Source organism: Mustela putorius, unplaced genomic scaffold, assembly GCF_011764305.1.
Source record: "Mustela putorius furo isolate JIRA1106 unplaced genomic scaffold, ASM1176430v1.1 tig00003898_pilon_pilon_pilon, whole genome shotgun sequence".
Taxonomy (NCBI): domain Eukaryota; kingdom Metazoa; phylum Chordata; class Mammalia; order Carnivora; family Mustelidae; genus Mustela; species Mustela putorius.
Window position 1 is genome coordinate 32,977,538 of NW_025422047.1, and position 26,994 is coordinate 33,004,531.

General features: G+C 40.3%; 1 protein-coding gene across 2 annotated transcripts in view; it reads right to left on the bottom strand.

The window, feature by feature from the left end:
• Positions 1 to 26,994, bottom strand: part of SLC25A21 (solute carrier family 25 member 21) — a 492,482-nt gene that overhangs the window by 35,117 nt on the left and 430,371 nt on the right. For both annotated transcript variants that reach the window (XM_045067625.1, XM_013046232.2), the window contains 3 exons: positions 14,601 to 14,667; positions 8,187 to 8,246; positions 4,727 to 4,834 (listed from right to left, as the gene is read on the bottom strand). In XM_045067625.1, the coding sequence (XP_044923560.1) occupies positions 4,727 to 4,834; positions 8,187 to 8,246; positions 14,601 to 14,667 (235 nt within the window). The remainder of the gene's footprint in view (positions 1 to 4,726; positions 4,835 to 8,186; positions 8,247 to 14,600; positions 14,668 to 26,994) is intronic.

Sequence of the window (26,994 nt, forward strand, 5' to 3'; positions counted from 1 at the left end):
CGATGCTGGGCGTGGAGCCTGCTTAAGATTCTTTCTCTCCCGTTCCCACTCCCCTCAAAACAAAAATACACATGAATTTTGTACAACTATTCCAGAGGAAGCATATCTCGATTGTGATGGGAATCTTTCCAAAGTGGCTTCAAGTGTGTGTGTGTGTGTCTCTCTCTCTCTCTGGCTTCTGCTGCTATCTGCTGGCTATTTACAGCTGACAGAGATCCGGCTACTTCTGTTCATCCGGACCTGCATCTGAGTTTAAAGACCTTGTCTGTAGGTGCTGTAACTAGGCTGCCAGACCTTGAACCTTGATAAAGTATTCTGGCTGATTAGATCCTACTGGCACCTACCTGAGCACTGCCTAGCGGGGACTGAGGGAGAAATTGACCACGTTCAGTAAGCTGTCCACGTGCCCTCGGCTGGTGTCACCTGTGGCCACTCAATATTAATTGGGATACTAGCTCAAGATAAATGTCTTTAGGCAACTTTAAGCATTTGTAATATCAACTTGCATCTTGAAATAGTTACCATTGGTTGACTTCCTACCATGTACCAGGTTCTATGTTAAGATCTTTGCATATATTATATTTAAATTCTCATAAAAATGTGTAATATCAACTACTGACACATTAAACCATCACATAGGCTGCGTTGACAGCTTTGCATACACATCTCAACCCTATTACTATTATTTTTCTCTAACAAAATAGGAAAGAACTATGGTCAGAGTGGGAAACCTGAACTTGCCACATAGTCAATGACAGAGATGGGCCTCTGGAGCTTGTGCTACTGGCCACTTCATACAAATGCTGTGCTGTGGGGCACCTGGGTGGCTCAGGGGGTTAAAGCCTCTGCCTTCGGCTCAGGTCATGATCCCAGAGTCCTGGGATCGAGCCCCACATCAGGCTCTCTGCTCAGCGGTGAGCCTGCTTCCCTCCTCTCTCTGCCTGCCTCTCTGCCTACTTGTGATCTCTGTCTGTCAAATAAATAATAAATAAAATCTTTAAAAGAAAAAAAAATGCCTTGCTGTAAGACAGCTGGACTGACAGCCATCCTTTCATCACCAAGGGAACTGCACGAAACTTGTTCAAGGCCATGTAAAAAAATGGTAAAGAGGTTTCTCTCTCTCCAGCTCTGGGCCAGATTTGCCAGTTCACCAGTGCCCTTCCTGTTCAGACAGCTCTGTTCATATATGTTCTTCGATAGTCTGCATATAGGGTTTAAAACTTTTTTTTTTTTTTAACAAATCAGAGCAGAAAAAAAACCTACTATAAAAGAATAGAAACTGAATTGTGCAACATTGAGCCTTAAGATGGGCCAGCAAGTCATTTCTACCCAAATCAGCTGAGAACCCTCTCCTTAAAGGGAGACTTGATCCTGGCAAAGCCATAGAACATTTCTTTTGGATTACATACTCTTCTTTATACTGTTTTGTATTTCCTGAATTTTCTATGATGAAAGTGCTACTTTTTAAAGTAAATATTCACAGGTAATGCTGAATACATTCTCATGTTTAACATTTAACTACACAAAACCCTTCCCTTAAACGCTTACCTTCCACGCCCCCTATTCTAGTCTCCTTTCCAGAGGCAATCACAATTTAGAAGTTTCTATGCACTCCTCTGCATGACAGACCTGCACAGGCCAATAAGGAAATCACGATCCATACGTGGTTATTGAACGCTTGAAACGGCCTGGTTCAAACCGAAGTGTGCTTGTAAGCATAAAATACACACGAGATTTAAAGACCAAATCTGAAGAGTAAAATATCTCATCTAACTTCTATATTAACTACATGTTGAAATGACCATATTTGGGGTGCCTGGGTGGCTCAGTGGGTTAAGCTGCTGCCTCCGGCTCAGGTCATGATCTCAGGGTCCTGGGATCGAGTCCCACATCGGGCTCTCCGCTCGGCAGGGAGCCTGCTTCTCTCTGCCTGCCTCTCTGCCTACTTGTGATCTCTCTCTGTCAAGTAAGTAAAATCTTTAAAAAAGAAAAAAGGAAAGGACCATATTTGGGATGTATTGGGTTAGAGAATTAAAAATAAATGAAATACAGTATTAAATTAATTTCACGTTTCTTTTTGCCTTTTTAAATATGGTACTATAAAATGTAGCTTACATTATATCGGTATTGCTCTGGAGTCTAGACCATTTTTAATATGTTTACACACTTATTTATATAAAATAAGTATTTTTTGTGCTTTTTAACATACATATGCACTACTTTTAAACCTGGACTCAAACTTTTTTTTAAATGTATAACCTTTAAATGCGTTGATCATTGTATTAATTCCTTTCTTCTTTCCTTTCTCCTCCTCTTCCCCACCCCATCCACCACCTCCAATGTACACACTTCTTGACAAGCTGACAAGGCTTCAGAGTGAAGAAAAGTAATCATTATATTTGGCCATCCAAATGCTGAAGTGAACACACCTAACAGGTGGATTATTCCAACCCAGGCACAGATTAACAAAAAGGTGTCTCCTTTTTGGATAAAATAAAGTGCTAGTCAGTGGAGGAAGACATTGGAGTTAGTGGGTCCTAGACAAAAGAAATAGGAAATAGCTACAATTGCCAAAAATGACTACCAGTTATTTTTCAAGAACTAGATCCAAATTTGATATTCTCAGCATGTCATCTGTTCCTTTCAGGTTTTTTTTTTTTTTTTGTTTTCGTTTTTTCAGAAAGCACAGTTCTGTTACTTCATGTTGGGTGACTATGTACCACTAACACCTTTTCCCTTGATCAGTACTGCCTATTAAGCGCCACCTCAGTTCAGCAACTGAATCTTGATCGTTGCCGTCAATAAATGCTGATGTGTGTGATCACGTCTGACTCCTCGAAAGTTGTAATGTACTGAACATTTTTGTTTTGTCTAAATACCTAAAAATGAGTCCAGTTCAGTGGATTCTGCAAAGGAAATAACCCCAGACAAGCTCCTGTTCTTCCCCCCACTTAAAAACTGCCTGCCTGCATAGACGCACACAGTTGACACACGGCGCACTCCTGTCAGTGAACGGGGACCACGCACACACAGGGCAGTCTTGGGTTAGGCTGGCAGGGTGTTTCCCGTGTTCTAGACAGGCTTTAGCACATGCAACCCATTAGCAGCTCTTACTTGGCCTCAGTGGGGAAGCTCCTTGAGGGCAGAGGAGAGACAAAGAACATTAGGCGTGAGCAGGGGTGTTGTGATAACTCACTATTTTCACCCCCCACCACCCGTGCTCTGTGGTGCTCTGTCCCAGTCTTGTCCTTCAGGTTACGTGCTACCTTGATAAAGGACGGCCGCTGAATATCTGTTTTCCGTTGTCCCTACCTTGCTGCCCTGACCAGCTTCACCATGATAAAGAGGAGGCCACGGAAGAGGAGGAGCTCCACAATTTTCTTCTAATTGGTAACTCTGCCAGTCTAATAAATCAAAATTCCCTTGAACAGATTCCATGGGAGCTTCTCCATTTCAGCAGGGCATTTGAGAAGTGTTTCTTCTCTTTTCTTCCTATTCCTCACCATCTTTTTCCTTCGTTCAAGGAAATAGGAAACAAAACAAAGACTAGGGCCATGCAAGGATGTTCAATCTTTACCCAAGTGCCGAATATCACCGCAGTTAAGGCAACCTTTTGAAACTTGAAAAAAAAAAAAATTTCCCTTAATTAGGATTGACTTCATCTGAGCGGATACCATCTGCTCTAGCAGCCCAACCCTGTGCTCCTTGGGTCTTGGCAGCCTCAGGTGAGTCGGGCCCCCTTCTCCTTTCCCACACCCCTGTTCGAGAAGCTGCCAGGGAGCTCTCAAACAGTACCAGCAGGCAGGAAGTGGGGTGGGAGCCAGGGGGGTCTCCACCCATTAGCAGCTGCTTAAGTAGTAGGCAGGGGAACTATTCTACAGAGAACTTCAGGTCAGCAGATACTCCAAAGCAATTTATACCACATGCTACCCAGTTGTGGGAATTAACTTAAAATGCTAGGGAAGGAAGGACCTGGAATGCCAGTCTCCTTATTTTCTCCCTACCTGGTGCTTGGCACCCAAAAGAATGAAAGAAGAACCGTTGGACTTGGTGGTTTCAAAGGAATCATTAGGCAACTGGGAGGAAGTGAAGGCAGCACACGCCAAGGGCACCTGTCTTCATGGAACACCGGGTACCACTGATTAAATGTCAGGACCCATCATTGCCCGAGTGGTGACGTCTACCCAGGTTTAGTAACTTGCTTCATTCAGGTTAAACCAAAAGACAAGCTTGACAGACTATCAGACTCTTTGGGGGAGCGCAGTGGGTGGAGTGGAGAAAGGAGTTAAGGCAATTTTAAAAAATGACTTCATCATATATTTTTTTAAAAGCACAATTTTGTCACCTCTGTGGTTTTTGCTTCCATCTCTTCTAGCGTAATGTGAAGTAGAAGCGTAATGTGAAGTAGAAGTTTTGCTAAAAGTAGGGGAAACATTTCCAAATAAGTCATTATAGATTACATTCCAAATCTAAAGTAAAAACTTGTAAGCATGCATTTGTCTGTTGGACTTTAGAACATTTTTGTTCACACTTCCCTTGTGGAAGAAATTTTACTTTTTTCTTATGCTACTTCCTTAAGAATAGTTTGCTATAAAAAAAAAGAATAATTTGCTATGGTTTTAACAAGTGACTAAGAGCTGGGTTCATAATTATATATATAGCATGTACATATATTAAAAATAATTTTTTACATTCCCTCACCAATAGGAAAACATCAAATGATTACCTCCGTAAATTTGTTCCGATTCGCTTGCAAGCCAACTTTTACTACCTCAAAAGGGTTAACCACGATAGCTTCTGTGAGTCCAGATCCTAATCCAGCAATGGCAAACGTCTAGAAAAGTTAAATCAATCAATACTTTAAAACAAGTTATGTGCACTGGGTTAAACATCTTACTCATTATACTCTGCAGCTGAATGTTATGGGGAGAATGGAGAAACGCACAAAAATGCACCATATACCATTACTAAACAGCTTTAGTTCTTGATTGGATGCTGACAATTCATGAAGAAGAAATTACAGAAGCCACAAACCACATCCTAACAATTCAAAATAAAATGTCAAAGCCCCATCAACAGCAACTTTTTCCTTTAATGAAAAAAAAAGGTGGTTTTAGTGATTTAAGGTGGATACTAAAACATCTGCACATGCAACAATCAAGAGAGTTTGACTTGTAAAAGGAGAGCTTCTTTTTTAGAACATCTACTTAAATCATTACTGAGCATCTCAAAAACTTCAAGTAGCAGAACCAAAAATAAAAAGTTTATAACTAAATTTCAGGTAACCAAACAGTGCAGCTGAAAACATTTAAATGTATAGCCCGGTTGTTAGAGTCACTATTCTAGACAATTGGCAAACCAAAAGAATTTTTATTCATCCTTTCCTTATTTAAAACAAAACAAAACAAAACAAAACTCCCAGTAACTGCCCTATTCTTCTGGATGCAGAAAATGAGGAATAAAAGTTGACATCAGAAATGGCGAGGTTGTTCTGCAAGGCTCAGCTAAAATCTACATCTCTCAAACGATGAGGTGAAGTTCTTATTTGCTCTGAGTTAAGAGTTTCTGCAGTAAGGAACTACAGCTTTCTTGACTTCTCCTCAAAGTAGAATGTTTAAGGGTTTTTCAGAAGATGTGTATCAAAAATAACCACAACAATTAAAACACACACACACACACACACACACACACACACACACACCAGTAAAACAAAATGAAACAAAGCCTCAAATCTTCAAACCAGATGCTGGAAAACAGTAACTCTTTAGTGTTGAAGCTCTAATTCCAGGAGAAGAGGGAACGCTATATACAACCAAAAGAAGATAAAAGACAAAGAAGAACAAAGAACAGAGAACTCTTGCTAAGAGTCTCTAATTTCTTCAAAGTAGAAAACAAAAAGAGAAAAGAGAAATGAATATTCCCTAACTTTAGAAGAAAAGGCAAGGTGGAACAAGGGAGGAGCCAGAGGGAGGTCTGGGTTCTGGTTCTGCCCCTTCTTGGCTGTGTGACCGGGGCTGCCATGTGCATTAGTTTGAGCACAGAACAAGGGGTGTGTGTGTGTGTGTATTTTAATTGTTGTGTTTAGGCTGAGATCCAGCCTGCACCCCACTTGCCAAGCTGGAGCCCTGGAGAGGCATCTGCCAGGAGAAAGGGCAACTTTGCCTAATTCACACGAAGGCACCACAAGTGTGAGCTGCAGCTCAGTGTCTAAATCACAGGACCTTTTATAAGCCACAGTTTTTTCATCTGTATAATGGAGACAATGTTATCTAATCTCCCTACCTCATATGAGGATCAAAACAATGTGTGAAGCCCTTTGTAAAGTACTTTACAAAAACCATTGTTCCTGTTGCACATAAAAATGCAGAGGAAGAATGGGATAGTATACAGGTTCAAGGAGAGGGAATAATTAGTCATGTTTTCCTTTCATGTCTCTTCATTACTATTTAAACACATTTGCATAGGGTAACATACCAAATATTTTATTCATTTATCTCAGACTTCTATCATGGAAGCCAAAACATGTGTGTGTACATGAGTGTGTACACACACACACACACACACACACACAGATACTAGTCCCAAACTCTTCTGACTGGGAAAGCTAAAATCCAGATGTTCAGGTTTTTATTACTTACTATATGCAATCTTCCAAGTAATTCACTTTTTTGTTCTTCTATAAAACTGAGCTACATTTGCTGTCAGAACTAGTGTTCAGCAGTCCCTTGTCAAAAGAATTGATCAGCTATCAGCAGATCACGTTACTTAGATGATTCCAGAGACCAGCGGGAACAGATGGGTTCCCAGCCTCCTAGGCTTTTCGTGTGCGAGCGCCGGGGGACATTTAAGGGCTGTTTAAGTGTCTAGCCATATCAAAAAGACACTGGAATAAATGAGTTCAAGGAAAGAGAACACTGTCTACAGTTTGCATGCGTTCAGTTAGAGTAGCTGGAGTGGCCAAACGCTTTTCTGTTTTAATTCTCAGGAGTCCAAGTGACTGCAGCCTCTCACATGGTACCAATGCTCGACACAGGAACCGCCAGCTGGCCCTCTGGAGACCATATTTTATTGTCTTTTGTAGGAAGTTTTTAATCCTCTCTTTACCAAAATGTTTCCAAAGTTGAGAATGACATTAAGAGAAGACAGTGAGGCATTAAAAAAAAAAAAAATCTAAGCTAATATTAGGACTCAGGCTGCCACTTCTACCATACAAGGTTATTTCACAGTACCTTGTTTAGGCAGGAGGCTGGGCAAGAAGTTTCTTAGAGGATCATTCCTAGAGAAGGGGCACGTACCATTTAAGACATAACCGCTATTTCTTCTTGGACATTCTATTGGGCAGAGTAAGTATTCTGAAGAGAAACTTTACAAGTTAAATAACAGAAGAGCCGAAGCTCAGAACATGAGTTTTGAGGCTCACTGCAGCAGGTACACCAGAGGACTTTTTGGGGGGGCTGGGGACCCCCCTGTCAATTGGAGGGTCAATGTATCGGTAGTTTTGCTTTGTTTTGTTTTTCAGGTTTGGAGGGAGGAATCAGTGCACTTTCTCTCTTTTGGGCTCTTGCTGCACACATCCTTGTAGAACCCATCTGGTCACTCTAATTTGCAGTTGCGAAGCAGCAAGGTCACCAAAGAGGAGAGGAGAGGCACTGAGAGATGTCCGCATCACCACGTGATTTCCATGGAACAGCTGAGATGTGGCATCGTAGCATCACTGTTCTCCTCAACAACTACAGGTCCTTCAGTCTGCAGCTGCCTACAGGGTGACCTGAAGTCCTGCATCTCCTACAGCTTGAGCAAAAGCTGGAAGAGTGACCTGTTAGGAAATTTCTTAGGCAGACTGACTGTTGCATAAACAGATATGCGCAGGACGTAGTATGTAAACATATGCACGTTTTGGCTTTCACAGAATCTTTGACAAATGTACTCTTTATTTTATATTCTTGACCATATCTCATATGGGTCTTTCCACACATATCACTGTTATCATAAATTCATCACTGGGAGCTATAAAATAGCCAAATTGTGAGTTATTAGGAAGATGGCTTTCAACAAGTAGCTGAACATTGAATAACTCGAATTCATATTTGCATAGTTGGGCTTGGGGAATCAAAAGGGTTTTTGTTTCTAGATTTCGCTTTATGAAATAGCTCACACACTTAAGTATAATAAATATTCTCACTTACCAATGCTGGCGACAGTGACATGTATCCTAGCAATTTCTTGTACTGCTCAAAGGTGAAAAACTGTGAAACAAAACCAAACCCAGAGATTTATAACCATTTCCTGCAACAAACCCTTTAATTCAGTCAAATGTCTTTAGTAAATCATGATACTAACCAGCATTTTAGAAAGATGATAAACCATCAGGCACAGTTTTGAATCTGGTCTCGGGTAGCTGCTGGCGGACCCTACTTCAACATTCGCATTTTCCAATGCAACTATAATAGCCTACAGAAGAGCTGATGGAAGGAATCCTTTATGGCAGTAAATGAACCATACAGCTTCCATTTACCATGACCATTTTTAGTTTCCCCAGACATCAATAGACTTCTTTTTTATGGCAGTGATTCAAAATTATAGGCAGAGAGACCCAAAATCTCTGGTCTCCTATGTTTTCTCTGTGAACAGCTTTCCCAGTGAATGCCCAGTTTTCTAACCCACACCCCGTTCTCGTCTTGAACATGCGCATATGCTCTTTCTTGTGTATCTCTATTGTTTCACGGTTTCCGAACACTCACTGATAATGAAAGCGCCATGGTAATACAGAGAAGGACCCAATGAGGTCATCCAGTCCGCCCTGATTTAAAAGCAAGAGTGTCTTCAACCTTTTTCCCTTCATGAAGAGAGTTGTTTGCTCCTTCCTTTAATATCTGATGAGGGAGATTTTGTAGGTTCCTTTCATGAGGTTAACATTTCATATAATTTTCTCTGCAAATAAATTTCTATGAAGGCAAATCTCGTCAGACGTCATGTAATGTGCCCCCACTACATTTCTCTTCTCTCTTTCTGTACGCTGTATTTTGGGAAACAACTCTGCTTGATCATGATGTTTTGCTCCTGGGAGCTCTGTTAGTAGAAGCTGCTAATAGTGCTGATAAGGCACATTCTTAGGTCCTGCGAGGGCCCAATTTTTAAGACCCCAGAAAAGGCATAGGTACTTTATGGTCTCGAATGTCTTCTATTCTATTACTTTATAACCCAATAAGATGGGACGAAAAAAAGCAGATGTGGAGATCAAATAATACTCTGTTGTTAGAAAGAAGTAGTTCTAGGTAGACACGGCTCTGTGAGTCTTTGGACAGCCCCAAAGCCATTCTATCACCAGAGAGATTTTGATTCTTTTAGAGACCCAGGAATAAATTTGTGCCATCCTTCTTTAACTCAACTACAGTTATAAGCTTTTCTAGATCAGGGATTCATTCATTTACTCATTCAACAAATATTTATTGGATGCCTCCTGCAAAAGTAAAGATAGAGAAACCCCTGCCTCTTTGATCAAATGTTCTAGTGGGTGGTGTCAACCCTGTAACTTTCCTGGTATTAAAAAAAACAGCACCAGCAGCTACCACTGTTTTGGTGAAACCATTAACCATAGAAGGAAAAGTGTTATTGTCTTAAGCTTGACAGATAAGCTTTTCTCTTCGTTTTTATGGTCACTGTCCTCAGTATCCTTTGATAATTTCCTTGCTGGGGTTTCGATAGGAGCAGTCCCAGGACTGAATCCTGGTTATGCTACTTAGTTGTGAAAGCATGGGCAAGGCTTCTGACATTTCTAGCCCTCAACAACACAAAACTTAACCTTCTAAAATATACCTTCAATAATGGAATTTAAGTAAGATTTTTTTGACATGCCCGACACAGACAGGACATTCAGGAAACCTTAGTTTTCATTCTCTTTCTTCACTTTGGCTAATAGAGGAACCACAGTTACTCGTATCCCTCCACGGTAGCTTGCTGTGGTCCAGAAAACATGCTAAGATCTTTGCTTGTGCAACTGCACTAAATCCATACAACACCATTCCGCTTATAAGCATCAGGTTATAGTACAATCATAGTACAACCATGACTCTCATTTTGTAGATACATATCCTGCAGTTAGTGAGTGGAAGGACTGACGGCAAAGCCTGAGTATGCTCTTAACCACAACATACGCTTGCTCACCACTGAGCCGTGACTGTTAACAGTGTGGGATTCTCTGCCCTACAGTTTTCTTGCTGCTGAGGTCTTCTTGCCTTCCCTGACCTTGGAGGCCCAGAGTCCCTCAAGGCAGAAGGTTTCAAACCTTTTTGAGCACAATCTACGTAAAAAGTGTTCACGTAACACACATACACATACACTCATGTATGCATGCACGAATGCAGTGTCCCCTTATGTTTATTTATAACGGAAGCAAAACATTGCTGTAAAACAGTTTCCTCCCTCACTATGTGTAAGGCAGTATGTTTCTATTCTGTCTCGTGAAAAAAAATTCTGGTCATGACCCATTACATCTAGTGACCCACTAAATTGATTTTATGACTCATAAGTTATGACCTACATTTGGAAACACTGGGTTCAGGGAAGTTCTGGGATGGATGGACCTCACAAAAGCCCTCACTACCTTGTTCTCTTCCAGTGTGAGGATGCGGTAAAACATTCATTCATTCATTCAACAAATATTTACTGAATGTCTCTCATGTTCAATGCTTAGAAGACATTATCCCAGAACTATATTCTTAAGTAGATGAGCTGTTATTTTATTTCCTCTCTATACAGCACTACTCCTTCATGTCTTTCATGGTATTTCTCAGTAGTTCCTCAGCCACAACGTGACCAATGCAGAGATGTGATATAAGTACCCTATCATATAAGATACAAGATTACATTCTAAGGATAAAATTGGGAGGGTCAACATGTAATCAGGTTGCCTCCCCAAAGTCTTACTGATATGTGACTATAGAGTTTTAAAAACATTCATATTCAATTAAGGTTTTGGGAATCCTGAATAAAAAATCTAGAACCCAAATGAATCATGTCATATATAACCTATCTACTAGAATCTAGAAACTGGTAGTCTCACCTAGGAGAAGTGGCTGCCGTGTGGTCTCCAGAGAAGTGTCGGGCTGTGGCTGGGCAGGGGAGGTCAGTACAGTTTGCCTGGGAGACACAGTCCTCCACCGTTTTCCCCTTTGCTTCCATTCATGCTCACTTAGCAATCCGATGACTAAGGTGACCTCCCAGGTGTTCTGTTCTGGGATGCAGTTAAATTACATGGAAATGGTATGGTCCACTTGGGTCTTGCTTTTAACTACCTAAGCAGCACTCAGACTAGGGCTAATTATTCCCCACTACCAAGGCAGACCCTTTCTGCAGACTCCTGTCAATGCCCTATGCATGATGAGGCCCTCCAGTTCCGCTGGTGGGAGCAGGGACTATTCCTGGCCCTGTGGGCTTGCCATGCCCTGTTCCCCCAAATGCTCTGGACAGCTCTTTTGCAGGTTTTGCTAGTTTCTTCACATGCATGCACTCGGCAGTTCTCCGCTGAATATTTATGGGGTCCCTCTGAAGAGCTTAGGAGCTCTCTGTGCAGTTTTCTCTTTTCTGATACCTCTGTCTTGTGAACTCTAGCTGCCTTGCCCTCTCCAGCCTGTCAGCTCCATCTCAACCCAGGGGGTAGAGCGGGTTCTGCTTACATCTCCCCGGCATGCCTGGGGTCTGGAAAAACCTCTCCAGGCAGTCATCTGGGGGCAAATCATAAAGCTCATCTCACTTGTTTCCCGTCCCTGCCCTTCCTTGTCTGATGTCCAGTGTCCTGAAAACTGTGGTTTCATGTATTTTGTTCATTTTTGTTGCTGTTTCAGGCAGGAGAGTAAATCTGCTCTCTGTTACTCTATCTTGGCTGGAAATGGAAGTCTTGGTCTTCCAAAAACTGAAGAGTAGATGTGGGAATTTGGGGGAATAGGATAGGACTGTCTCCTGTGATAAATCAATACACTTTCTTTCTGTTTCTCTCTGTTTCATTTGTATATTGAACACTGATTGAGCATCTAGTAGGTGTAGACACCACGACAGGTGTAGGGATCGTGACAAACAAATAGCCTTCACAGTTCCTACTCTGTTGTGGGTCTGGTTAGCATCAGATGGTCCTTGAGAGTCTGTCCATGGAAAAATGGTATTTCTGGACCTATGAATCTCAAGACCAGATTCTAGAAACTGGAACATGGTGCCTCCCACATCTGAAAGATCAGTTGGTCCCTTTTCTGAGGTCTTTATTTCCTTTTGCTAACTGCAATACTAATTCTGTCTTAATCTGTGAAGGGGGAAGTTTCATTTATCTAGCATTGATGAGTCTTACTTTAATGATCTTGTTTTGAAGACTAAAGTGCAGAAAAACTTCACATTGTCTGTTTCTGATTATAATAATGATTGTAATCGAAGTGTCAGTCCCAATGAATACACACACACACACACATATTCACATTTATTCATGTATATGTATGTATGTGTGTGTCTATTTATATATGCATGTATATATGGTCTCTGAATACTTCTTCTGAAGTAAACTTTGATGCCATACAATGAAGCACTTTATGACGTAAGGTATTGTTACAATCCAATGATCGCCTTCCTCACAAATTCCAAGATAAATATCTATAAAATGAATATTTTTATAAATTGTATAGAAAAAGTAGTGCTATCCATCTGGCAAAGATATACTTAACTCCAAGTTGGACTTAAAAAGCCAAGGCACTTACCATATGTCTCAATAATTTTAAGGTAAAATCAACTTGAAACAAGATGTCTGGGACACATACACCATATCCAGTTGCCCAAAAGTTCATCTGTTAACCATTGCTCTGGCAGCGAGCATTGCTTTTTTTCTTAAGTAGAGACTAACTCAGTTTTGTAAAGCTCAACTTTTTTTTTTCCCTTACATAAAAGACTGTTCAACACTGATAAACTTTAATCCTCTTCAAATTTAAATGAAATCGTCTCCAATGTGTAGTATTAAGGAAAAATACTCCGGGAAAAACTTTAATTACAACTGACTCTATTTATCCATGTAAAAACACTGAACAAATGAATATATTATTCCATGGAGACAAAGTGACTTTCCTTTTGAAAAGGAACTCTGCTCTGTTTGTTTACTTGGGCAATCTTTTATCAAGTGAAGCCATTTCATAATTCAATTCAGCTCTCTTGTGTACTTTGGTGAACTTTTTCCAGATTCTCTACTGCGATTCAGATCCTTCTAATGAAATTTGTATTGAAGTAATAATATAAAATCACAAAAACTATGGCAACAAAGGGGATGAATTTATAGAGAAAGTATGTTTTAAAGCTTTGTGTTCTTTTTTTTTTTTAAGATTTTATTTATTTATTCGACAGACAGAGATCTCAAATAGGCAGAGAGGTAGGCAGAGAGGTGGGGGTGGGGGAAGCAGACTCCCTGCTGAGCAGGGAGCCTGATGTGGGGCTCAATCCCAGGACCCTGAGATCATGACCTGAGCTGAAGGCAGAGGCTTTAACCCACTGAGTCACCCAGGCGCCCCTAAAACTTTGTGTTCTAAATTCTAGACCTAACTTAAATTCTATTAAATTATTATTTGACATAATGTAAAAGTATGGTTGTCTGTTCATGTTCGTTTTCTTTATCACAAATATCAACTTAGTTAACCTCTTAATTTACTGAGCAAACGTGTAGAAATTGTCCCATTTTACCTTTCAGGAATATTGGGAATACAAATTGAGTAATATATCTGAAAAAAGCTTTACGTCATTAGTTGGAAAGGAAGTCTTTTGGCCTAAGTGTATGTCATCCTTCTTATGGAAAAGACAAAGCCATATTTGGTGAAGTCAAGTGGTGAGGGTAGGGGGCACTGCCAGCCAGAGTCACTGTGATCAGGACTTCTGTCCAAGAAAACATAGAAAAGAGTAATCAGATTTAGCTCTTTCTTCCCCGGAGGTCCTGCCAGATCTCCGTGTTCCTATCCAGATACTGAACCAGCAAGCAGTACATAAACTCCCATAGTTATGTGGTTAAAGAATGGAAATCAGCATAGTGGAAGTAATAATTTTGTAAAAACCAGAATAGAGAATTTTAACAGAAGAGCCCTGGGTGGAGGGGCAGGGAAGGAAATGAAGTTAGTGTGCCAAATAAATGTGTTATATGAGAATCATACACAAAGAAATACAGTGTATTAGTTCGTTGTGTTCACAAAATGGAACTGATTTGGGGAAAAGGGTTTTTCTACCACGCTTCCCTCCTGTCCTCTCACTTTCTTCTTAATAATTCTTGCTCCCAAGGAAAACTGATGAATTGCTTTGAGAAAAAGGAGCACGTTATTTTGTGGCTGCTGTGGTTCAATTACATGAATTTCATTCACCACCATACTTTTTGTATAATTTCCTTATCAGAAGGAAGCGCCTTTATCCAGAAAAAAAAAAAATCCATAAACCAATATGTGAGAGAGTGATCTGCCCTAATAATTGTAATAGTCATGTTATAATTTTCACATTCAATTTTTTACTATTTTATCTTTAATTCACATGAACATCCCGCAACGTTTGTTGCGGGATGTCTGTTTTCACTTGGTGGAAAGGTATGCAATGCTTACCTTCACTGCTCTTTTTGGTGTTTCAGCCAAGATTGGTGGCAGAATCCCCTTGTAGAAACCAAACAATCTATTGGAGAAATAAAAGATTTCATGTAAAGGAATCAGGAAATAGGTAATTCTGCCTTTGTCATGGATAAAGCAACTAATCTTACAGTATTCCCAGTTACTCAATGTAGCACACCAATCATGAAGTCTTCCTTTGTTTTAACTCTAACATGCAGAGATTATGAATTCTATACTTATCAGCTCTATGAAATTCAGAAGAATAAATGGCACCAGAGACTGGAATCCCCTGTTGCTAAACACAACAATGAGTTGTACCTTAAGAATGAACTTGACATTTCTCACTTTGAGGGATCTTGAATTTTTTCCCTCAGTTGTGTGGTAGGTGGTCCACGGTTTTGTACTTCTTCCCTTGTAAACAAATGAGGTTAGGGTTATACCTAAGCCTACTAGACTGGAACTTTCTGAGCTAACAAGGGGCACAAATCCTCAATTCCAGCTTTGCTAACACAAAGGAACTAACAAGCTCCATGACTATGGAAACTGGGCTACCACCTCTGTCCTGAGTTAGTCATGATTTTTTTTAACTTCCTTGATGGAGATAGAAGGTCAGGGGCATATGCTGCTGACAGAAGACATGTCAAGCTTCCTTGCTGATATGCAGTCTTACGAGGCCTGGGACGACTGTCGCTGCCAATGTTGAGGGACTTGTCACATACTCAAATGTTTTTAGAAACAAAAACAAAAACAAAAAACAAAACTGAGAATGAGTGCCATATGCTTATGATAAGGTTCATAAAATGTCACCACTTATTTCATATTAGATTTTAAGATTCAAAATTTTAAATTTGTCTACCCTGGAAAAAAATATATGCCATGCACTCATTTTAAACCTGAAATACATAAATAGAATATTCCTTATTATTTTCCGAGATCATTGGTTTTCCTGATGAACCCATAAGTGACTACAGAAGAAGGCAGGACACAACATGTCTGTATTTTAGGATGTCCACTTAACACGGGGCTGGAGCTTTTCCCATTGACCTCTCAAACTTCACTCCAACTTCCTTAAATTGGGTTCTGCTTCTAGAACAAGTTGAGAATTTACATATACTAATTCACTGTGCCACCCAGTCCGACATGGTGATTTCTCGCTCTTCCTGGATTCATTGGTGTACAAAGCCCACTTCAGTTAAGGAAGCAAAGGTCTTGTTTTATAGCTTCTAAATTGTTAGCTCCTTGAGGGCTGAGTGTGCATTAGTGTGCTTACCCCAGGGGCTTCTCTGTGTGTGGCTATGTAACCAGGACACAGACTTTGTTAAGCATATGGATTTCGCAAAAGGGAAGAGAGGAATCAAATGATCCCCTGAGATGGGCTTACTCTACCTAGTATTTTTGACTTAATGGATAGTGCTAGCAGACATATGATTTGAAGAATTATGGGAATTCATGCTCCTCTTTTCCATTCCAATTTCAACTACTAATGCCTGAAATTCACTTATAAAATTCAAATACCACCACTCTTTATCATTTAAATTTCATTATAAATTAATCATTACATAATTTTCAGCACAAGAGTGACTAAGCATAGGCTTGGTCTTCCCAGAAGATAAATGTGATTATCTGAATAGAAGTTCTATATTTATAATGAAAGATTTATTAGTTCTGTTCTTTCTGTGCTGATTTTTCCTTATCTGGAAGATTATGTCTGGTTTTGGGGGAAAATGTTAAGGAGAACATTTAAATAACTAAAGCTTCTAGAACAGAGTGTCCCTGTTAATAACAGAGGTACTTGAAATCTCATACAGCAGAGAACAGTTAGAGGAAGAACAGTCGCTCAGCCTGGAGAACAATCACAGGGAGAAACACGATGGATGTGATCAATCTCTTGAAAGATGAACATGTAGGAAAGAGCTTCGACTTCTCTGTTCATTTCCAGGTGGTAGAACTAGGACCAACAGGTGGAAGCAACAAAAAAAAGACACATTATTGGTCTTGTAGGAGCTTAACATAAGGAAGTACTCCTAATAGAACCATCTACAGATAGAATGGGCTGTCCTAAAAAATGATGAGTTCTCCTTCCTGGAACATGGTCAAGCAGTATAGATGGCCACTTGTCATGGATATCAGAGATGGGATATATACGGCAATGGATGAACTTAATGGCCTCAAGATCGGTCTACTCCAACCCTCAGATTCTGTTGTTCTGAGAAATGTATCAGGAGGATATGGGAAAGTGCTCTCCTGAAGAGACAAAATCTTAACTTCAAACTTTTGCCTGAAGTAGAGCACTGCTTCTCTGGAGGAGGACAGAAATCTTTTAAGTAACGCAGAAGGTCTTCATTTTAAAAATGATGGGAGAAAATATTAAAAAGAGGTGTAAGGCAGGAGGGAAGCGAGGCAGCTGGGAGAACCATAAGGATTTAATCTGAAAAGAGCGGGGAGGTCCAGAGCCCTCTGCTTCAAGTTGGCGATGCTTCCTTGATGTGCTCTCCTTCCCTTCTCTTGGCTTGGTTCCTTTCATGTGTAATCACCACCCTCCCCAACTCCCTGCCACTGCCTCCAGCCATCCCACCATCCTGAACTTTCTAACAGTGAATGAACAGCTTTAATGGGAAATTCTCAAGGACCATAGGCAGGCTTTGCTGGAAAATGGGAAGCTAGATCTACTTCCTTGCATTGTTTCCACAGTATATCTTTGCAATAGTGGACATCTACAGAAGAGTTAGGCCAGCACTTCTTCTGTTGAGAACTGCCCCACCCAATTTTTTAAAAACACTGGTGACAGCACGTGAGTACAATATGATACTCCTTGTAGGCAGTTGGTTGATTGGGCAACTGACCAAAGGGATCCAAATGGTATTCTGTCTCTTTGCCTCAGTTAATCTAATCCAAGCTAGACCTAGCAGAGTTTTTCTCCAGGATTTGAGAGTTAGAACTGAAAAGGTCAAGTCTTGCTCTGTGTGGTTCAAGCTATAAGACAGAAAGCTAGCATGTAAGTGACAATCACTTTTTCTGTTATTTGGAGAAGGTTAGCCTGTAGTGATTTAAAAAAAAATAAAAATAAAAAAGGAAGATACCATCCAGGGAAACACAAAAGCAAGATGGAAAAAAGCATTTCTCGTACTGGGTGTAGACCCTGTTGTCAGCAATTTTTTATACTTAGTTACATCTCAACCCTTCTTGAATATTGGCATTTCCCTTTGCTTTTTGTTCTTTGAGATACTGAGTATCATTTAGAATAAATTCCTTTTTTTTTTTTAACCTAAATAATTCTGAGTTTGGTTTATTACTTAACAACCCAAGGTCCTGGATCCAGAAAGTAAGTTTCATGGTCCCTACAGTCAAAATGCCTGCCACAGGACCTCCGTGCCATGCCCTCTCCCACGAAGAGGCTTTTTGTCAGTGAAGATCGGCATTTGGGTCAATCAGAAGAGTCACACGCAGAATTAGAGAAAAAGAATGTGGTGGGGAAGGGCGCAAGCTGACTAGCTACTTTTCTGACTTGATTAGATAATTACTGGAGGCTTTCTGAAGGTGAAGTATGACCTACAGTTTCATAAAAACAAAAAGGAATTGTAACGTTTTATGAAGGAAATACTTTTTTTCTACTAGAGAACTAATGTTTATACCCACATGCACTGTTCACTCTTGCCAAATTTTTCTGCCTTCATGTAGCTTTGGCTTGAAATACAGAGCATATGGCTTAGGAGGACAATAACTAGAGAAGTTAAGAGATTTGTGACACCCATATCAACATGCTTTATCCTGCTTACTTCTCAAGAAGCAGACTGACACATCCGGTCTACTCCCTAGATGAATGGAAAAGAATTCTAAAGTGTATGAGGCATTAAGAGCAGTTGTTTTCCCTGAAAAGGCAGTAAGGCCATGATTCTGGCTTTAAGTTTTGACCAACAACAAGCCAACTGGAGAACTCTTTGGAAGAGGCACAAGAACCAATGCAAGACCTCCCATAACAAGGTGGTATGACCTATATGGCATCCCTCACAGCTTGTTTCTCAAGATTGTTACTTCTAAAAGTTGCCAATTTGATTTTAATTATTCTATGTAAGAAAATGTTAACTTGGGTGTTTATGGACTTTTGTTGATATTGGTTTAAGTAAAAATTGTCACAACTTGTCGAAAGCTTACAACGTACTAGCTACTCTGTTAAGAATAAATGTATGTAGGCATATGGACATATTTTAATCTCCTTCAACTTTCACAACAATCTTGGAAGAAGGCATGATTATTTTCTTCATTTTGCAGGTGAGACCTACTGTCACATCACTGCTAAACAAGGGACAATGACTCAAATCAAGTTCCGTTGTCCTCACGATCCATGTCTTTGACCGCTGGGCTATGCTCTATTGCAATTTTTCTTGAAATAAATTTATTTCCATAAACACTTTTGAAAAGTTATTTTATGTTGCAAAATTGTCTTATTACTTCTTATTTTAGGAAAAGTCAGAAATGGCAATCAAAATTCAGTTTCGTAGTCCCATTTCCATTCAGTTCTATTTTAAAGTAACCGATTGATCAGGGCTGAGATGAACAAGATCATTTTTTTGTGAAAGCTTTTGGGTTCTTAAGTATTTTCTAATTGTATCAGAATGAGAAAAAAAAAAGTGGGCTCAAAGATAAATGTTTTTCCCCCCAGGATATTTTGTCCTTAAAAATACCAGGATAATACTGTCAGTGTGGGAGAAAGATAATACTTCAGTAATATGATAAAGCACTGAAATATTAATACTATATATTAAAGGAAAAACTGTTATTAAAGCCAGTGGGGAGCACTGCTGGCTGCTCACCCAACAGACATCCCTTTTTGTTCTTTGGGATGCAGGTAGTCACCATGCCCCATACGTAGGGAAAAAACCCCTTCTCTAGTCCAGAGGTGAAGCAGCATTCTTCAAGCCAATCATGGTGGTCCCATTCCCTTGCTGGTGAATCCTGTCCCATGCATGGACACATGATCCAAACCTAGCCCATGAGACCAGTGGTGGGAAGAGGGGGAATACATGTTGGAAGACCCCAATTTCCAGTCTAAGGAAAACAGGCAGGTGGAAGGAAAAGTCCGTTTTTGCTAGTTGTTGTGCTATCTGCATGAAATGCCTGAATACTGGAATCAAATGAGATATCAATACCCACAAACCAAAGAAGGCCAGCACAAAGATGGGAAGGACCTGGATCTCAATGACATTATTGGGCTGTTGAATTAGTCAATCCTAGCAATCTTGCCTCCAGATTTCTGGTTAGGTGAAATTAAAAATACATCTTTACTATCTCAGTTGCTTTCAACTATGTCTTCTGTTAACCTCTAGCTAAAAGAACTTGAGAAGAACATGCACATGTAGCTTTTTTTTTCTTTTTTAAAGATTTTATTTACTTATTTGACAGAGAAGCGGCGAGAGCAGGAGCACACGAGAGCAGGGGGAGTGGGAGAGGGAAAGCAGGCTTCCTGCTGATCAGGGAGCCCAATGAGGGGTTCTTTCCTAGGACCCTGGGATCATGACCTGAGCCGAAGGCAGATGCTTAACAACTGAGCCACCCACGCGCCCCAATGTAGTTTTGATCTTCATTAGCAAATAGCCTTTAACACCCCCAATTCTGAAAAAGCCTTAAATGAGAAATCTTCCATCACAATTACAATGAAGGGAGTTGTTGAATGTTAAGCAAAGCATTTAGAAGCAGACTGTGAAAACCATTTTGAGAAATGCTTTTAGATTATTTCTTTCAGGAGCCCATCGCACATTCAATTCCTGTCCTATTAGGATGATTACCTATGAGAGAACCCCATACCACACATGGAATAGCTCAAAGCAAATATCAGGATGGGGTTCCAGGTATCCAAAGCCATTAATGGTGGTTCATATACTAATGAGAGTTGTGATTCAGAAACATAAGTAGATACAGAATATTACAATATTGGGTCACATTTGTTTTTCATTGTATAATCAAAACAGGCCTTGTATTACTTATGTTCATCTATAAAATGAAGATCAAAACTGCATTGCACATGTCCTTCGCTCAAAGACACAGCTCATACATAGCTTATTTAAAATACAGACTTGTGCCAAACCCCACAAAATAATTTTACCCCTCATTTCCCCCCACCCCCATTTTTAAAGTGTGAAACTATTTTAACGTATTGGGTGGCTCCAAGGTCACAGACCAATCAATGAAAAGATGCTGATTGTATGAAGGAAGGAGACGTGGAATTTCCTTTGAGTTTCAGTTTGTGTCTCTTCTTGGTGGTTCACTTACGGCAAGTCGAACCCTTGAAGAAGCCTTCCTGCTGTCTCTCATTAGTAGGGTCTAATTTTAGGTTACCTTGTTCAAGGTCCAAACTTTAGACGCCCAAAGAAACTAGACAGATCCTTAATTAAACATCTTGTACACCTGACAACATCTTTAGTCCATTTGGATGACTGAATAAAAGTTACTGGCTTTCAGTCAGCTACTGAAACTTGAAGATTTTGTGGTAAATAGCGGGTAGACAGGACAGGGCTTAACATTCTCAAAATTTGACTCAGGTAAAGAAACCAAAACGGAGTGGAAAAATCGCATATTCTGTCTGCCCCTCCTTTCTTCCTTCTGAGTCACCCCCTTGTTTGTCTTGCTGTTTTTTTCCCCAATTTAGTATGTAGAAAATGTTTGTTTGGAAGTCATTTGTACCGTGCAGTTGGACTCCTCCTTCGGGCAGGCTGGGAAATTTCCGAAGTCACTGGGCTAGTAAGCAGGATTTCGGTGTTAGGAAAAACAACATGGAATCTTTTCTTTGTGGCCCCCAAGGAGAAAGGGAAGGATGTAGCTCCTTCTAAACCATCCTTGGGAGGGAGTTAAGCCCTGTTGTCCATCAGAAAGGTCGTCAGAAAACTCAACTGATAGATTACTGTGAAAATGAGTATAAGAAAACCATAAATAAAATGTCTTCTAGCCAACTCTGCTGCCAATGGAAACTGAGGCTTTTCCTGGTTGTCGGAGATGAAGAGCTTTGGGGCCAAACTGCTGAGACTCATAACTGAGGTCCAGCAACGATAACACCAAATACCAGGATCAAGGTGCACATCATCCAAGCCTGAAAAGGCCAATTAAAGAAATGATTTCCAAGTTTTAAGGGCATTTTCAAAGCCACCTGCAGCACACTCCCACGCAGCCTGAGAAGGATGCTTTCACCTGGATCCCAGTTCTTTGCCAAAAACCTGGCATTCAATAAGTGTTCAGAGCAGCAATAATACTCACCGTTGAAGCATGAAATAGGAACGACAGGGAAAGTGACACCAGATCCCCAGTTGGGGAAATTGGAAAGCATTAACACGTCTGTGTACCTAACAGAGCACAATTACTACATTTTTATTTTGTTTCAACAGTCAGAACCTAAATGAACATCACCATTCATTTCTGTTCTGGGCAATGATCCAAGCTCATCTTTGGTACAGTTGATTTTGAAGCCTTACAGTCAATCATATCGTCACAATTTGTTCTTCTTTCAGGCTTCAGGCATCCTCCTGATTTCCATTTCTTGTTTGGAAGCCTTGAGTCATCTGCTCTGGCAACATGACCAACCCAAATCAGTCATTTTCTCCAAATTACATTGAAATGGGGATCCTGCTAGTTTGTTTTCTTCCTCCTTCTTTTTTTTACATAATTTTCCCTTTAAGGATCTCCTAATACAAAGCTGATTGAAGGCATACAATATCCTCTTTCTTCTGCTATTGTCAAGTCCAAGTTTCTTACCCACATGCCGTAGCTCTGTAATTAAAACAATGAGGGCGGCGCTCAACCCTGGCTTATGAGTGCAAGGCTTCTACTGCTCCATCAGTCGTGGTACCCCAGGGCAGAGTTCTGGCCTTGACACTACACCTTTAGGGCATTATTCTGACTTCATTTCTACCCCACAAGTCTCAGTGGTTCACGGAATCCAAATGAAAGAGTGGTTTCATGGCTCTGTAATTTGAATTACGTAGAATCTACAATCTGAAGTTCACAAAATTGCATGCATCTTGGGGCCATTTCCATTTAAGCAAAGGAGAGGGGGAAAACTAGGCATCCTTCAAAGGAGAGGAAAAACAGCTTAAAAAGACCAAGTGACACTGAATCGGCTTTTAAAACCAGCCACTGAAATTCAAGGAAGTGCAACCCAACAAAAGTTTCAGCTAACGTTGTGACACAAGCCTCACACAAGTTTTTCCTTCTTCAACTCCTATCAGGTCTTCAGGCACAAACAATATAGCTATTATTTTTCATTACAGGGAATTAATTGAACTAAGTTTCTGCACATGGTCCTTGGATATACTTGTTAGCCCAAACCATGCCACTTTCATTATATGCTGTACGCAGGGATTCTTTAAAGTTCTCCTGAACACCCGTTTTTCACTGAACTTTTAGTGGGATTCTAGCATGTCAATTAAACTTTGTTACTATGTCTAAAGTAAACTACAACTTTGATTTTCTAAGACACAGAAAAATTAGTTTAGCTGTCAGTATCATTTAGGAGGTAGGTCTATGGCTCGATTCCCTGGAAAGTTGGCTGGGTGCTCGATGCACTAAACATGTTGCACAGCTCAGCCCAGGGAAGGCATTAGCATGATATAAGAACCAGAACCCTGATGGAAAATGCTAAGGAAAGCGAAAGCAAAAAAGATATTTGGGAAGTGACCGAAGTAAATAATATGGGCACAGTGTGGTGTTAATTGTTCCATTAATCTCTAAGTGAAGACAACTACTTAGGAGTGACTGTACAAGAAGTGTATTAATATTCAGTGACAGTGGATTGTCTTGCTTATAAAGATAAACACGTTTCCACTAGGAAAGAAGAATCATTTAAGGGCAGTCTTTCACTCATGTAGATGGCAAGTAGGAGGAAGTGAACTTAAAAAACAAACAAATGAATGAACAGACAAAACCCCGAAACCAACTGAAGCAACACTATTTCTTGGAGAGAGACCGAAAGCCAGGAAAGAAGTCCCGTCGGGGAGTCAAAAGTTCTTCACCAGCCAGCTCTCTGCTACACATGGCCCGCTGAAGGGATTCCTTGCTTCATCCTACTTACCCCATCTTCTCATGAATCCCCATTTTTTTTTAACCTCTTCTCTTTCTAATTTCTGCTCTTCCCATTCGTGAAATAACTATCATTCATTTATTCACTCACTCATTCATTCAACATACTCTGTTCCAAGCACGAGGCTAAACATGTGTTTCTAGGGTCAAATGTTGATATCGCAGTCCCACTGTCCCCCTACCAATTAATACCTTAATTTTGTCCAAGAAGTCTTCTCTGAGATGGTAGATAAAATCTTGATATTGTAGTTGCCCCCAACACTTGACTAAGATGTTGCTTTTCATCTTACATTATGTGCTTAGCACATAATAATATATGTTGACTATAACGTATCAGATAACATATGTTGACTACAACTATATTCAAATGAGAACTGTATATACTTATGCATATACACTTGTACATATATACAAGTATGTATATAGATCCATGTACACAGACATGACCCAGGCATGACCCATATGAATAGTCTGAATGACTTGTATATTTTTAACTGAATAGAGTATGGATTATGCACATGATTACCATATTTAATCCAGGTTATAAATTGTTTGGCAATGGCCACTCCTGTTCTTTATCACTGCCCTCTGGCTTTTAGCATTAATCCAAGGCTACCTGTCAGTAAAGCAATATGATATAGTGGGCAGGAGTGTGGGCTCTGGAGACATACTCCTTGGGTTTGAATTCTGGCCCAACCATGCATTAGCTGTTTACCCAGCATGAAAAACCACTGGCACAAAAGGTGAGCAAATGAATTCCAAAGCACTATTGCCAGAATAGAGGTTTTTGTTTTTGTTTTTTGGTATGTCAGCTCTCTCTACAAGTGCTTATGAAAATGAGTTGGTATATTGTTGTAATAAGGAGACCAATTTAACAGCTTGACCTGGTAGGGCTATGTATGACCACATCTGGGGCAGAAAGCCTCAGCATTCAGAGATGTCCTTCACAAACAGAACCTTACCTAAGTGTATGACCCACTACCTTAGGAATTCACACCCTGTTGTGGAATTCTGCTACAATCAATTTATACACGTTTGAGGCCAAAGATGTTGTGCACTAAATGCAGTGCGCAGGCTACTCCCAAAGTGTAAAGTCTCATTTAGAAATTCATTAACTCATCATGGCTGCCAGTTAGTACAGTAGGCTCCAAAATTAATTTCTTGAGTTGCCCCCTAGTGGTATTGGAGTTAAATGCAACTCAACAACTATCTCAACCCTAATGAATAAAAGCCTTGGACCAGAGCATTTTGTAGGTAACAAATTATAAACTTATCTTAAAAAAAAAGATATTCTTTTCTCTTTTTTAAAGAATTTATGTATTTATTCAACAGAGAGTGAGAGGGTACACAAGCATGGGGAGTGGGAGAGGGAGAAGCAGGCCTCCTGCTGAGCATGGAGCCCCATATGGGGCTCCATCCCAGGACTCTGGTATCATGACCTGAGCTGAAGGCAGATGCCTTATAGGTGCCCCTATAATCTGATTTAATGGACCTTCATTTCATTGAATTAGGCTCCAAAGCAGTAGTATTATAACAGCATGGAATTCTAATGGAATTGAGACTACAGAGAGAAATTTAGAAACAAAAACAGCAATCGTGCTAAATGCTTTACAATTCTCATCCTATTCAATTTTTACCTGAAACAGATTCCACTCTTTCCATTTCATAGACAAAACCAGAGAGACCTACAGACGTTAGCCACTTTCCCACTAGCCCAACAGCTGGAAGAGCTGGGATAAGAACACAAGTCTACTTGTCTCCCAAACCTCTGCTCTTGAGCACTCTGCATGGTTCTGTGTTCTAGGGTTGAGTCAGGATCAAATCCACTGGGAAATGTGGCTCCACCTCTGCTCCAGGGCTCCTTCCGTGACTGTGTCTCTAGCGCTCGGGCCCCGTGTCTGCCTACTTGGCTAAATGCTGGGTTTTGGTTGGAGGAATAGCTGAGCCAAGGTTTGTCATCCGCAGTCCCTGACACAGTATTTAAGTGCCTGAATTCTTACTTAACTTATTAAAACACAAGTTAAATGGGTAGTCACCAAGCTTTCTGGATGCAATAAGTAAAAGTCCATATGTACTTTAGGGACTCATGGATGTATACAGTCTCTCAGATAACTTTGAAGAAATTGCCCTTTGTATCACATTATCATCAGTGAGTAATTAAGGGTTAACTATTTTCCTAACTCCTGCAGTCGGTGACCTCGGAAACTACAAGTTGGGTAAGTTACATAGAACTCAAATCATTTAAAAAAACAATGCAGAAGACAATCCTAGGACTTCTGGACCTTGTCTGCTTCTTTCTGGTGATCTCATCCAGTCCTACAAATTTAATTATCCTCCTTATGGAGATAACTGTCATACATCTCCAGTTCTTCTAGTCACTCAACATCTCCACTTGGATATGTAAACGAGATGTCAAAATTAGCATGTTCAAATGAATTCCTTGCTCTACAAACTTGGTCTACCCTCAATATTCTCCAGGTCAGTTAGCAGCAACTCCATCTTTCTAGTCACTAAATCCAGAAACTTAGAAAGCATTTACATGAGTTCTTGCTTTCTCCTATTCATCTCCATTTTTCTGATCCAAGCCCTAATCCTATCTCTCTTGAACCATTGTGAAGGGTTCTTAACCAGTTTCCTTACACTCTATTCTCAAAGCAGTGACAGAATAATCCCATTAAAATAAGAGATAGACAGTATCCTTCCTCTGTTTCCAACCTTCCAGTATCTTCCCATGTCCCTCAGAGCAAAACCCAAGTCCCTTCAAAGGCCCCGGGCAATGTGCTTCTACCATTTTGCACTATACATTCACCTCTTCCTTGGTTCACTCGCCTCCAAATCTACTGATCCACTTGTTCCTTGGCCCAGGCCCACTCCCGTCCCAGGACCTGTGCACTTGCTGCCTTTGGTCTGGGATCTTTCCTCCCACATATCCATATGGCTCACAGCTCATTTCCTTACATTCTGTACCAAATTACCTTCTCAGTGAAGCCTGACCCTCCTTCTCTTCTATTTAGAATTTCAACATGCTTCCTTAAGTACTACCCATCCTCTCTGCCTGATTTTTCCTTTATAGAAATGATCCCCTTCGAATGTGCTTTATTGTTTACCTACTTGTTTTATTTATTCTCTGTTGCTGTCACTAGGATGTAAGCTTTATGAGGAAAGGGCAGGGGCTTTTGTTTATTTTATTTGATAATGTATCCCCAGGGTTAAATACAGGACCCGGTGAAATAATAGGTGCTCAGCAAATATTTGTTGAACCGAAGAATGCACTGTATTCCCATTGACTCAGGCTGGCAGTGTTGTGAATAGAAACTTGTAGCTGGCA